A 15,554-nucleotide genomic window follows, 5' to 3' on the forward strand; every position below is an offset into this window, starting at 1 on the left:
CTATTCCTTTAACAACATCATGCAAGATCGTAATGACAATATTTAGATGAGAGAAGTAGATTTATTGTTGCCCACAGCAGGCAAAGGCACAAAGGAAGATTAAATTGCAATATTCAAGTAGTTTTTTATTAGTCATATATTTTTTTATATATATTTTTTACTAGTCCTCAAATAATCGATTAGGGCCTCGTGCACATCCCTAATTTGTATTTTGATCAAAATTAACCATACCTCTAGTCTACATATAAATACAATTTGTGTGTATATGTTTCATATCACATGACCGTATTTGTGTCAAGAGCCTCTTTGAACCCCTGACCTTTCGGTCAGTAAACCAGAGCCTTAAACGCTGAGCCAGCTTATGCACTATTGGGAGGCAACAGCCTCCATAACAGTGTTGGTGTCAAGAGTGGTGTCCTCATCCGAGAGGTTTTTGACCATGGGAAGGATCACTTGGGGTAGCATTGCTCTTCAGAACTGGAGACAATATTGAAGGATTAATTGAACACAGAAATGTACAGTGATGATAAGCAAAGGTTCTGCCTAAATTTGCATCAGTGCCTGAAATTTTGTAATGGCCATAGCTAAATGTCAAATCTGTCTGTAGCAGTGACATCTAGATTGGGTCTCAGTGACACTGCGCTAGTAACAACAGTGAGATCGCTGTGACGGTCGTGCCTTCGATGTGCAAAAGTTCAAGTCGATGTTTCCCAAATCATGGAAAACCTTCCCGCCTCTGCTGTGGCGTCTGGCCAGCGGGATCCTGGGCATTTTGATGTCTGCCAATGACCACCACGAGTTAATTTCTCCATAATAACAATATACTTATATTCTGCAGATCAATATTTTCGTGTATAGTATAGCTTTTCCCACCTCGTTGATAAGGATTGTCAGGGTGCTTTTGAGGCGAGCTGGTCCATATTGGACAAACACTATTTAACCGTCTCAAAATCATTGCTGACTTCTAAACTCTCGAAAATGTCTGTGAGGCACAAGTACACCACGAGTAATTTATTTAAAAAAAATGCCTTGAGAAAAAATATATATGACAATATCACCCAAATATAACATGATGATTTGATTGATTTGCACAGCTCATGTACTATTTTACTTCCTGTCTGCCTACAGCTCAGTGACAATTTACATCCTTGTTAACAAGATTGCAAAAGTTCCACAGTAAGCAAAATATTTTCATTTTTTATTTTTACTTAGTTTATTTCAGATAAGAGATATTCACAAATCAAATCACACACAATGTGTGTGTGTGTGTGTGTGTGTGTGTGTGTGTGTGTGTGTGTGTGTGTGATTTGATTTATATATTTTATATATATATATATATATATATATATATATATATATATATATATATATATATATATATATATAAATAAGCATTCTCTCTGGTAATATTTTTATAATTGTATTGCAAAAGTGAACTCGAGACTCTGCTTTATTTTGACATGTTAGCAGTTGTTTGTTTTTTATCTTCTATATCTATTTAATAAACATCAACTTTATAATTTATATTTTTATAGTATAATCAAAAACATTAAACACTATACAGTGTAAAACTAAACATATAAATAGAACAGTAATTCAGTGCCTAAGATTAAATAAATAAATGGCATATTTTTCAAATACTATTTGAAAATATTAAATACTTAAAAAAATGTAAGATTTAAAATATAATAAAATATCAGCCAATCATTATCCATAAAGACTGATCTTATAGTGAAAAGTGATTTAGTAGTAAGAAAAAGTTATTTAAATATATCAAGGCCGGATACAGCTATAGGCATGCTTGTGAATAGAACACATTTTATTATTTTATGTAAAATATATAATATATAGCCTATATATATATATATATACACACAAACACACACACACACACACACACACACGTAGTGTTTCCATGTTTTATGGGGACTTTCCATAGACATAATGGTTTTTATACTGTACAAACTTTATATTCTATCCCCTAAACCTAACCCTACCCCTAAACCTAACCCTCACAGAAAACTTTCTGCATTTTTACATTTTCAAAAAACATAATTTAGTATGATTTATAAGCTGTTTTCCTCATGGGGACCGACAAAATGTCCCCACAAGGTCAAACATTTCGGGTTTTACTATCCTTATGGGGACATTTGGTCCCCACAAAGTGATAAATACACGCTCACACACACACACTGCCAGTCAAAAGTTTAGAAACACTTTCTCATCCTTTATTATAATTTTAGAATAATAGTAATGTCATCAAAACTATGGAATAACATAAATTGAACTATGGGAATTATGTTGTGACTTGACAAAAAATTATTTGTATAAAAAAAATGTTATCAAGAAAATCATAATCATTGGATAACGATAGACGTTGGATCATAATTTCTTCTTTTCTAGTAACATCTTTGATATTAGGGCAAAAATAATATTCTTGATAATAATTCGTATATTGTTTTCCTGTACAAATATATAAAAATCCTTAAAACAATATACATTTGATTTATCTTGTTTTAGAAACAACACTGCATAAGATATTTCGTTTTTTTAGAGTTTTTATAGTCAAAACAAGTGAAAAAATCTACCAGTGCTGAAGAAGTAATTTAGAATAAGTTACTGACCTTGAGTAATCTAATGGAATATGCTACAAATTACATTTTACAGCGTGTATTCTATAATCTGTAGTGGAATACATTTAAAAGTAATCCCAACCCTGTATATATATATATATATATATGTATGCATGTGCCGATCAGGCACAACATTAAAACCACCTGCCTAATATTGTGTAGGTCCCCCTCGTTCCGCCAAAACAGTGCCAACCCGCATCTCAGAATAACATTTTGAGATTATATTCTTCTCAACACAATTGTACAGTGCGTTTATCTGAGTTACCATAGATTTTGTCATTTCAAACCAATCTGGCCATTCTCTGTTGACCTCTCTCATCAACAGGGCTTTTCCAGTGAGTGGCAGTTCTGCAGATGGAAATGCCCTGACAGCTTCATTGAATTCTACCTGCTCAACACCAGCTTCATGTACAGCAGTAAAGAGAAGACTCAGGGGTGCAGAAGTTATGGGAAGAATTGCAAAGAAAAATACATTTTTGAAACAGAAAACAAAAAGAAAGGGTTAGAGTGGGCAAATAAAAACAGACATTGGACAACAGATAATTGGAAAAGAGTGTTATGGATCTTAAACCCATTGAGCTTTTGTGGGATCAGCTAGACTATAAGGTGCATGAGAAGTGTCCGACAAGACAGCCACATCTATGGCAAGTGCTACAGGATGTGTGGGGTGAAATGTCACCCGAGTATCTGGACAAACTGACAGAATGCCAAAGATGTCATTGCTGCACATAGAGGATTTTTTGATGAGAACTCAAACTAGTTTTGAAGTAGTTTAAGAAGTTCTGAACATTTTTCTTCTTCAAATTGTAATAGTAATTTTTCACATGATGTCCTGACCATACATTGTGATCAGTTGAATGCCACTTTGGTGAATTAAAGTACCAATTTCTTCCATAAGAGCAAAATCCATAAATTATTCTAAACTTTTGGCCACCAGTATATATATATATATATATATATATATATATATATATATATATATATATATATTATTATTATTATTGGTTTAGCTATAGAATTGGCTAAGCTATCATCTGATTACTTTTATAAGACACAGACACTGGGATCTCCCGCTCCCATCCTGCTGTACTAAACAGAGAGTCATTTAAGGATACTGACTGACTTTATCTGTTCAGAATGTCTCAATGTTGCACCATTCTGTGACAACATAAATTGCACAAACATTCTGGCCTTTAATTTTTTGAAATCTTTATTCCCATTTGATATTCAGAGTCTTGTAATTTCATTTTAATTTAACATCTTAACTGATATAATACCTCTAAGATTATTCTCTATATGCAGTTAAGGGAAATTGTGTGAAACATAAATCTTGTCCAAATTAGCAATTTGAATGGACCTTCAATTATTTGCTTTTAAAGACAAAAGATGTCATAATGTATAAAGAGTCGTTTTTTTCTGCAGTTGTGAAAGTTGAAGAATATTATTTATTTTACCAGATGACCATCAACAACCTCAATATCACCTTCCCAGAGACCAAACTGGGCAAAGAGAAATAGAGGGCTTGCAGATCGGTGGGATAGGCCTACATGCATTTTAATAACAGTTTTTATGAATCACATTTCTGCTTCTATATTTAAATCAATGACATTACATTATATTCCTTAAGTCTAACTGAAGAATTTACTTGTGTGATTTTTGTTCACTGTTATCTATAGGTGTCTGTCACACATTGTGAACAATCGTCATATTTAGAGACCACCAAAAGGTGGCACTAGAGAGTTAATTCCTTCCAGTGCGGTTGACAGCTGTGAAGTTTTCATTTCTCAGTGTCTTGTTAATCATTAAGATTCAGAATGAGATTGTAAAATGCAATCAACATGAAAGAATTTTGATAAATAGCGTTCAGTTAGCTATTTAATTTCTATGTGTGCTTAGTTAATGTTTGACTTATTCAGAAAATTAAATCTTCCTTGAAACAAACTGCACTTGTCAGAGATCCCTTTCTGACATACAGGTAAACTTGACATTCTGATAGCGTGTTAAGAAAATAAGATTGCATTAAGCGGTGTTACTTTGACCTGAGGCTTTATTACTTCACACAGTATGTTGAAATATTACAGTGCCTATTCATCACGTCGTTTAATTTAATCTGGTTTAGGAGTCATTGTTGTTTCGTAGTTGTATTTAACTGTAAATAATCATCTCTCGAAAAAAACTAAAAATAAAACATCGTTTTTTATCGATTTATTAAAATAAATCCTTATCTCGCAAGTGATAATCTTTTCTGGTTCACTTTATTTTGAATTAAACGTTTTGTAAATAAAAGTGGGCGAGGGAATATGTGTCATATTCTGAAATCTGATTGGCCAAGCTGTCATTCCTAATTGGTTGCTGCACTAAGTGGGCGGAGTCTACGCATAGCTCTTCACGGATGTTTCCGGCATGAACGTTGTTTGACAGATCAGGACGGATCCTCGCTTTCAGGTACGTTAACTACCATAGCTTTAAGTATGTGTTCAGGCCATCCAGTTTATGTGTCAGCATAGTGTCTATTCAATGTCTGTTTATAGTATTCGTTTTAAAGGTGAGAGTTTCCCTGTTGAGGTCGCAGATGGTGCGCTGTTGTTCTGCCGAGGTCACGGCACAGCATCACTGTCAACATCAGCTCGCCGGATCACTTCACAACATTAAATCTAGAAAGAAAACCTCGGCTGATTATTTGGAGTTTCATTTGAAGACGGATCTGCGATCAGTTTCTTTTATATCTGTTTGTTTAACTTCAGTTGCTGCTGACATGTTTGTTTAACCCATGATCAGCTGATCAGACATGCATGTGATTCTGTTTCATTATTCTGGCATCTGATGTCGTGTTCAGCATTTCTTATAACATGGGATGAGCACAAATCATGTTACCTAGATTCTGGCATCTCGTGTCTAGTGTGCTTGAGTGTGTAGTGTAGGCCACAAACAGGCCACAAACAGGCATGTTTTCGTTCTTGGACTGCCGCACATTCAGCATCAAGTCAAACTGGACCACAATCACACAGATGTGTAAACCTGCTTTAGTTGTAACCAGCTGAAAAGACCAGTTGAGAGCAGCATTAATTTCCATGCTGGTCTATATGTAATGATTTTGACTTTCTTCCTTTATTTAAGTACAGTACGGCACTTGTAAATGTAGTGGATGGGGCCAGTTCATAAACATTGAAATGCACACTGTTTCAAAAGTATAGCCACAAGACGTAAATATTATTTATATGCGTTAACATTATTTCTAACCTTCTCGGTGTAAAGTTATATTAAATAGCAAGTTTGCAGGGTTTCATTGGTATATTGGATATAACTTCACACAGAGAAGGTTAGTAAGCGATTTTATCAAACTAAAATCATATTAACATGTGTTCATATCAAGTTCATATCTTGTGGCTATACTTTTGAAACGTGAGTATTTTAGCGTTTATCGGCTGGCCCCATTCACTTCCATTGTAAGAGATTTCCTGTAAGTAACTATAAATCGTTTTTTAAATAAAAGAGGAACAAGTCGATATTATATTTTGTGGTAATCAACATTATGCAATAAATTCTATCGATTAAGCTGAAAGGAAATTTCGGCTTCAATACTACAAGTTGAGCAAAACTAGCTGTTACAGTACGGCACTTACATCAGAAGTAAATGAGGCCAGCCGATAAACACTAAAATTCACAGTTTCAAAAGTATAACCACAAGACACACAACATTGCATACATGTTAACAAGATTTCGGTGTGATAAAATCTCTTACTAACCTTATCTGTGTAAAGTTATATCCAATATTCCAAATTTGTTGTCATTGGAACGAAACCCTGTAATCCCTGTATTGGAAATATCTTCACACAGATAAGGTTGGTGAGCGACGTTATCACACTAAAATCTTGTTTACATGTATACTGCTCACACATTGTGGTTATGCTTTTTGAAACTATGTGTATTTTAGCATTTATCGGCTGGCCCCATTCACTTCCATTATACATGCGCTACACTAACTGCAATTTTTGCTTTGTTTTTTTTTATAAACAAGGAGCAAATTGAAATTGTATTTGATGGTAATCAACATTATGGTACAAATGCTGTTGATTGATCTTAAATTGTATGAACCTGGAACAGAAGACTCCTGGTTGGGAAACCACCATACCAGCTTCCAAAACACAACATATCTTGTTGACCAGCAATCCTTGCCTTTTCAGCAGTGTAGCTGTAGTAATCAGCCATCAAAGTCATGCTTCAGTTCACACTTAAGTCATTTTTGTGGCAGCAGAAGTGTTTTGTGCATATAATCATTTAAATTCAGAAATTATATTTACTCTGAGAGTGTGTTTGGGACAGGAAGTTAAAAAGAGGAGGTTTTGGTTACATTTTTCAACCACGTCTACTGTAAGTCCTCTGCATTGCAGGTTTGTCGGTTCTCGATTAGTGTCCTTTGCATTTGTCAGTTGGGGCCTTGAAACAAAACGCTGTTTGTAAGTGTGTGTGTCCATTATTTTCAGTTCTCTCATGCTCAAAGGTTGCATAGATAATAAGGGCATTGTTACCCAACGACAATGGCTATTAGGACTTAGGGGGTGCCCATTAGTGAGTAAAGAATCCTACTTGGCATTTCAGCTTTTTACTTACCCCTTTCTCATTATTCACTTGTGTTTATCATTCTCTCTATTGTTATTCTATAGCTTGTTATTGAATGTCAGAGTTAGAAGAACAGCAAGAGTTGTTCAATGCTATCTCTCCCTGTAATCAGACTGAATGTGATACAATCACTGTTGGCTCACATTGCCAGCCATTAGGAATGTATTTTATACACACTCTCATTCAGATGTGGATAAATCCATTTATGTCTGCTATGATCTCTGTAATCTAATCCTCTGTCCATCCTCCACCCCCAGTGATTTCAGTTGTTTTCCTCCAGACATTGTGATGTCATCACCTGAAGGCTTTAGATAGCATCATGCTCAGTTTTTAGGCATTGATAGGATATGTCAGGAGAAGTTTTGTGTTGGAGGGTTTGTTCTAACAGTAAAGATGTGCTTATGTGTGTGATGAATGTGAAGGGCTTTTATTGTATGCTGCATAGGTCAGCAAAATCAGTGTGTGTGGTTCAGTGAGTGGAAGTGCAGATGGTGTGTTTAACACTAGATGGAAAAGGAATGGTTTGATGGGGAAAATGAAGCAATGGAGGGAGAAGGGGTCTGATGTGTATTAAGAAGATGAGAATGAAAAAAGCAACACTCATTGTTTGGCCATATGGATGTGTGTGTGTTTATGGGAGTTTGTCTGGGATAATCACATCAGTGAGGACGGCCTACTGTTTGAGACTTCTGTCCATTGTCGATTGTGACCTGTTTGTGAGCACGCTTTACATATAATATTTACATATCAGGGTTTTTCTTGGCTCAAAATGAGGTGGAGGTGGTACCATACTGATCAAAAAAGTGACGTTAAGAACACGTAAATGTTGGCTTTCATTAATACACTCCTAATGACCTGGCAACTGAATAATAGTGTTAAATTTGTCATCTGTTTTTTATTTAGTTTCAGTCCTGTGTCAAAAATCCTTTTTAGATTATATCATATTTAGTCAACCTTATCCTATTATTTATTTTAGTCATGTTTTAGTTGACAAAGTCTATGTAGTGTAGTTTTAGTCAATGAAAACTGTTGACATTTTAGTCATATTTTAGTAACATTTAGACATATTGACATTTTAGTCACTGAACACTGTAAACATTTTTAGCCATAAGTGTATTATTAAGCATTTGTCAATCTAGTCTATCCAAAACATATATATATCCTGTTTTCACTGATCATCCTTGAGATATTTCTACAACTTGATTGGAGTCCACCTGTGGAAAATTCAGTTGATTGGACATGATTTGGAAAGACACACACCTGTCTATATAAGGTCCCACAGTTAACAGTGCATGTCAGAGCACAAACCAAGCCATGAAGTCCAAGGAATTGTCTGTAGACTTCCGAGACAGGGTTGTATCGAGGCACAGATCTGGGGGAAGTTACAGAACATGTTCTGCAGCATTGAAGGTCCCAATGAGCACAGTGGCCTCCATCATCTGTAAATGGAAGAAGTTTGGAACCACCAGGACACTGGTGAGAGATGGGGGGAGAACCAAGAACCCGATGGTCACTCTGACAGAGCTCCAGCATTTCTCTGTGGAGAGAGGAGAACCTTCCAGAAGAACAACCATCTCTGCAGCACTACACCAATCAGGCCTGTCTGGTAGAGTGGCCAGACAGAAGCCACTCCTCTGTAAAAGGCACATGACAGCCCGCTTGGAGTTTGCCAAAACGCACCTGAAGGACTCTCGGACGATGAGAAACAAAATTCTCCGGTCTGATGAAACCTTTGGCCTGAATGGCAAGTGTCATATCTGGAGGAAACCTCATCTCCTGGCCAATACCATCCCTACAGTGAAGCATGGTGGTGGCAGCATCATGTTGTGGGGATGTTTTTCAGTGGCAGGAACTGGGAGACTAGTCAGGATCGAGCGAAAGATGAATGCAGCAATGTACAGAGACATTGTTGATGAAAACCTGCTCCAGAGCACTCTGGACCTCAGACTGGGGCGAAGGTTCATCTTCCAATAGGACAATGACCCTAAGCACACAACCAAGATAACAAAGGAGTGGCTACGGGACAACTCTGTGAATGTCCTTGAGTGGCCCAGCCAGAGCCCAGACTTGAACCCAATTGAACATCTCTGGAGAGATCTGAAAATGGCTGTGCACCGACACTCCCCATCCAACCTGATGGAGCTTGAGAGGTCCTGAAAAGAATAATTGGAGAAATTGCCCAAAAATAGGTGTGCCAAGCTTGTAGCATCATACACAAAGACTTGCGGCTGTAATTGGTGCCAAAGGTGCTTCAACAAAGTATTGAGAAAAGACTATGAATACTTATGTACATGTGATTTAGTTATGTATTTTATTTTATATTTTTTCGTTTTTAAATTTTAATAAATTTGCAAAGATTTTTGAAAATAATGAATTAAATCCATTTTGGAATAAGGCTGTAACATAACAAAATGTGAAAAAAGTGAAGCGCCGTGAATACTTTCCAGATGCACTGTATTAGGGCTGGGCGATATGGCCAAAATTGTTATCACGATAATCTTTTTCATATTGTTTGATGTTGATATTTATCACAATATACATTTACACATTGCACTTTCTTTATTTATTTCAAAGTTGACGGAAGAAGAAATAATAAAATCTAACCAGTCAAAATAGTTTCTACAAAGCTGCACAGGGGGTCCAGAAATGGCCAAAGCAGCGGGGTCTGAGGGATCTTTTACCAATTTGACCGTCTTTTACTGTTTATCAATTGAAAATTAATGTTAAAAGATCATCTGTTTGTTCTGAAGCGTAGTGACAGCAGTCCAGTATTTGTTGGAATATTTTTACATTTAAATATTTTTTATATTTCTTTAGATTCAGATACCCAAGTATGGGGCATAGAAGCCCTTGTGACTGTGGAATTACACCCTAAACCCACATTATGAATGTGGGTTTAGGGTGTCCCGAGATAAAATTTAGAAAACGTTTTTTAAAAAACATTTTCATTAAAGTGAGAGACTAGTCTACCAACTAGTAATTTTAGTCTTTCCTTGTCCATTCCAGACATTTATTAGTAAAGGCTCGTAACATGCTGATTAATAAAGATACATTTATAAGGGAAAAACGTTATGGTCTAAAAGGTGCTTTGAAACAACGATAACTCATGCGGTGCTTCATGTCTACACACATGCAGGGAAAAGAGGCAATGCGTGCGGAGCGGGACAGGGTGTAAATGATGCATGTTTGTTAGAGAACAATATTCAAGATTACAGCGCAGAAAGATCAGAGCTGTTGTCCACATCACTGTTGTTCTGTCGCGCTCTTCACTAGAGACGATGAGAGAGCGCAACCGTTGTCATGAAGTCTTGTGGTGTGGATGGAATCAATCCGGTGTCCGACGTAACCTTATTGTTAGCAAGGCAGCTAGCATTAGCAAGTTCATCCAATCTGAACCTACGTTACCACTGGCATGTTGTGAGCGAAGCTGAGAGCATTTTCAATTCATTCCTATGAAAGCCGAGCGTCATGCTCGCAAGGTGGATTGTAGGATTGGCAGCGGTGCGGAGCAAGCTCTCTACTAGCTGTGAGTGCCTTTGAGCGGATTTCGTCCGCCCTAGTGGGAACGCAGCCTGAGAAAGCTGTGTGTTTTAACGACACACAGTAAATAACGAAAATTCCTCAAAAGCTTATCGTGGATTTTCTTTATCGTGATATATATGCCAGCCCTAATGCGCATCAGCCGGCAGAACTTTAAATACCTCTCGGTCTCGACTCCCGCTCAGATTGGGTCTCTTCAAGACCGCTTGAAGCAGCTCGGACCACACAGAAAATGACTCGTCTCGCGTGTCATCATTATAGTTTTATATGATCTCAAGTTATGTTAAATGACATCAAGCGACTTTTCGACAATGGAATTTTTTGTATTATTATTGCCGAGATTTGCAGTTACAAATGACAATCCACTGAGTGCGACGCTTGTTAGTGTTTTCCATGAAGACACCCACCAGAGTTTTGTAGACAGCCAGAGCCGGCACAAATTTGACGGAGGCGGCTGCCTAGTAATTCTCTATGCAGGAAAAACCCTGCAAATACTCAGTTTGTAAAATGTAATGGAAACTAGCTCACAGTTTGGCCTGCTGATTTTAGTTTTAAATTGTTTGTGTAAGTCTATTCTACAAATGTGCCATTTCATTACCACTATAAACTGATATTAATTACACTGTCTTAAAATATGAATTAAACCATGGTCACATAAATCATGGTACCACCTATTTATTTGTTTTTTTTTTCTTTTCTTTCTATTTTACTGCTTATATTTACTGCTTATTTGCAAGCAGCAGCAATCCTAACTTGCTGTGTGTGCAAGTGTTTAAGATGTTGGTTTTTGCATGTTGCATGAAGCCTGTTCTCTTTTTGTGCATTGCAGTAGCTATTGTTGATGGCCCAGCTGTGCGTTGAGGTAGAATGGGACAGATCACATCGGGCCCAGATGCCGCAGAGCCTCCAGAGGTGAGCTATACCACACTTGTGCTCTCAACTTGACACACACACTCATGCCCAAAACTGCACCATCTGAATCCATAAGAGGGGTTTTTCTTAACTAGTTTATTTGCTAGTCATCCTGAGGCTAGTTGCCTCAGGGTGCCTAGAAACACTGCTTGTTTCAAATCATCATATATTTGCAAAATGTATGATTTTTTTTAAATGTTTTGTTGCTTTACTAGTAAAACTTAACATGCACAAATGCATTGCGCTAGAATATGCAAATTATTTGTCATCAGTTGTGGCCCCCCTTCTGCAAGTTAGTCTTGACTGACAATTAGAGCCCGACCGATATGGGATTTGAGACCAATACCAATTTTAGAGGGGGGGGAAGTTCACCAATTACCGATATGGTGGTCGATATAGTTCATTTTTGACCTGGAAAGAAAATAGACCTTTTCTATGTGGATTTTGCACCGATATGACTATGCAAAGGTACTCAGAAGGCTTTTCTCAAACAAATATTTTTATCAAAGAATATTTGACATAATTTCTTTATACATTGTCAACAAATTCTATAAATGAACACTGAGAATATAAAGAATAAATAAAAATACAATAAATAGCTTAAAAACATCAGTGCTGTTTAATAGCAGTCAATTGCTGACCATTAAAATAAAGAATAAATTCAAATTAAATAAATAGCTAAATAAACATCAGTACTGTATGTTCAGTATCAGTCTAATGCTGACTATATTAATACTGCCCGTCAATTATTTTCAGGTTGTAAAACAAGCATTTACACCTGCCGAGACAAGATATAATACAAAACATATTCTGCTATAAAAGTTCAGGGGAAACTTTCAACGGTGGAAAACCAGACTTTTAAATATTGCATTTTATAAATGCATTGACTGGAATTGTTCGGTTGAAGGGTTTACCAAACTGTGAATCCTGAACTAAACAGTTTGGTGAATACATGTTTACACATTAGCTTCCACTCAGTGCTTCCACACAATGAAAGTAGCTACGTGGTTCGCTAGTTAGCTATAAGCTCGTTGTCATGGAGAGTAAAAAGATGGACCGGCATTGCATCTAACCAACTAGGTAACAACGTAGCGTGAAATCAACACTCAACAGACACAATCCACCACCACACTGTTGTCTGCTGAGCGTACAAAAAGATGCTCAGATGCTTACCTTTCAATCTTCTACATTACTGACTGCACTGAGACACTAGCTGGCTAACACAGCAAACAGATGTGATAAACAGGAGTGACATGGTTGTCAGGGACAGGGTTATCATTGTATTAGTTATATTGGAAAAGGAAAATGGTGGGGTCATTGTTTATTAACTTTCCAGTATGTACTTCACAAACTAGTTATCAGCTTACCGAGAAGGCACCGCTTAACTCGGCACCGCTTAACTCTGCCCTGTCTGCAGAGCCAACATCAGCTCAGTTCTGTAAACAATGGAGACGGAACACGTTCTGCTGGACAAACTACGTTATGACACCAATTCTAAAGCCTTGTTTTCTGGATTATATGTTCTGAAAAAAGTTTTCATGTCTGCGCATATCGGTAAACATGTACACCGATATATCGGTCGGGCACTACTGACAATAGGCTGCAACAGTCTGGTTCCCAAAGTAAAAATCCTATTCTTTTTTTTTTCCATAGGGGAATAGATTATTAAGAAGGATAACATAGAAACCTTAAAAGACAGACCTACCTTGAGCTCTGAGGTGATAATCAATGGTATATGCTTCTGTTGACACCGTTAGTAAGCTTTATTTATAAAAATCATGTTTAGTAGCAGAATTTCTGGGTAAGAACTACACTACTCATGATCCTGAGGGGGAAAATACACCAATCAGAGAATTGCGGCAAGAGCTGTGCAGCTACCGTCCACTTCCACAAAGAAAACGAGCCGGTTTCCCTACAATCTCAAATTACTTATAATGAATACAGTATGTCTAAATATAATACAATATACTTTAAGTAGATTGTTTCAACAACCCTGTTTACACCTCGTATTTAGAGGCATGTTTTGGTGATCAGTGCTAAATATAGGTCTAAAAGGGGTCTAAAACAATTTATGAACGGATCATAAACGCGGAATGCGGATATACTGTATACACAAGCATGAGAACTTCACTGATCTTCTTCAGTGTATCTGATATCAACATTCATGGAAACTTATGAGAAGCATGAACATCTGCAGCTCAGGTTAAACTAATCCACTAATATAACAGACAATTCTGCTTGAAAGTTTGGTTTTGTGCTTTGATTAAATTTTGCATCTAAGAGAAATTTCATGCATTTTTTCCCCATGCTTTCTTTGTCTTTTCTGACTTTGTTGCACTTTAATGTCATGCAGTAACACATTGACAGTGATTGATGTATGTCATCATGAAACAGTCACTCCCCTCCAAATCTGAACGCAAGTGGTCACAGGAGACACATTTAAGCGACCAGGTGTAAACAATAATGTGTCTCGCCTGACCACATGGGTTCGGATCACCCGAGACACATCTTCAAACCAGGTGTAAATGGGGTCAATATTTATTATCAACAACTTTCAAATTAATCAAGCTTTATTTTTCTATCATTTTTATTATGATTACAATGCTTCATGAGATTATAGTTCATTCCCCCATTAAAGATTCTAGTACATAGGCTTGTACCTTTTGTCTTTTTGTCTGATTTTTAACACGTTGTTTTGTTTCAAATTAAAGTTTGTAAAGTTGTGCTTTCGCAGTGGAAGTCGGCTGGGTTTCCCAAAAGCATTGCAAGCTTAAGTTGATCTAAGAGACCATTGGCGCCAATGGTTTCTACAATCTACTTAGGCTTATGATGCTTTTGGGAAACGCAGCCCTGGTTTGTTTGGTTCATTACATTTTAATTAATTAAATGATGTAGTACTTAATAAAATCCCTATGGGAACATTTAATGTGGAACAAAATGGGCAGACACCGTTGCACTCTATTGCAAATCGGAACAGAATTACATAAACTGTAGCTCTGGACACCGTCTCATGCACACTCATTGGTGTTCACCCGAGTTAAAAAAAAACAGCGCCCTTAGTGTGATTGCAACTAGGACCAGATCACATATAAATACTACCACAATTGAGAGATAAACATGAAAAAAAGTTTCCGTTTTGGAGCCAATACCGATCCAGGTTATTAAAGTTTATTTGTTTGGATTGGATTATCTTCTACAGACTTCGGTCATTTTTTTCTTTTATTCGTACAGGCTTATTTGAAATTGCCGTGTCACTGTGCCTCTCAGTTTTATCCGGAGGTTTGTCATCCTGGCTTTGGGCTAGGTTTCCCCTTTAGCCCGTATCTTTGTTAGTGTATTACTATCTGTTGAATTTACGAGCCGTTAGATTTGAGCTGACGTGTTTGCTTTTATCGTGCATTTTTCCGGCTGTTTTGTGTGTTATTTTTTTTTCTCTTTACTCATGTCAGTCCTATCCTTGGATGTGATTGAGCCAATTACACTGTACTATCGCTCTGGTATCCTTCCTCCACAGATGCTCTTGGTTCATCCGGAGGTTGTGATGCATTTGCAAATACAGTAGCTATCACTCCTTGTGGTTCTATCGGAAGGGCTACTTTACAGTCGATTTGGCTTACAGCTCAATATCTCCTGCCTTTCACTGAATTGTAGACTCTGTCCTAATGAGCTTCTTCCTGTTGATGGGCATGATTGTTGCCCATCATGCCTGGGACTTCAACACTTGCGTGAAGTGCTTATGAAACCATACCCACACTGTAGCTTGCTGCCTTTGTCAGAGAGACAGTTGCGTTTAGCTGATCTGGACTGCAACCGGGAAGCTAATCTTGTAGAGCTGGAACTGGTTTCACT

The 15,554-nt window shown here is 37.1% G+C and overlaps 1 protein-coding gene across 4 annotated transcripts in view; it reads left to right on the forward strand.

Moving 5' to 3' along the window:
• The first annotated feature begins 4,957 nt into the window (after window positions 1-4,957).
• LOC127651259 (patatin-like phospholipase domain-containing protein 6) overlaps window positions 4,958-15,554 on the forward strand; it is a 48,305-nt gene continuing 37,708 nt past the window's right edge. For all 4 annotated transcript variants that reach the window (XM_052137005.1, XM_052137008.1, XM_052137006.1 and 1 more), the window contains exons 1-2: window positions 4,958-5,078; window positions 11,623-11,705. In XM_052137005.1, coding sequence (XP_051992965.1) covers window positions 11,661-11,705 — 45 coding nt within the window. In that variant the 5' untranslated portion in view covers window positions 4,958-5,078; window positions 11,623-11,660. The remainder of the gene's footprint in view (window positions 5,079-11,622; window positions 11,706-15,554) is intronic.

The sequence above is a fragment of the Xyrauchen texanus genome, chromosome 11, assembly GCF_025860055.1.
Source record: "Xyrauchen texanus isolate HMW12.3.18 chromosome 11, RBS_HiC_50CHRs, whole genome shotgun sequence".
Taxonomy (NCBI): Eukaryota; Metazoa; Chordata; class Actinopteri; order Cypriniformes; family Catostomidae; genus Xyrauchen; species Xyrauchen texanus.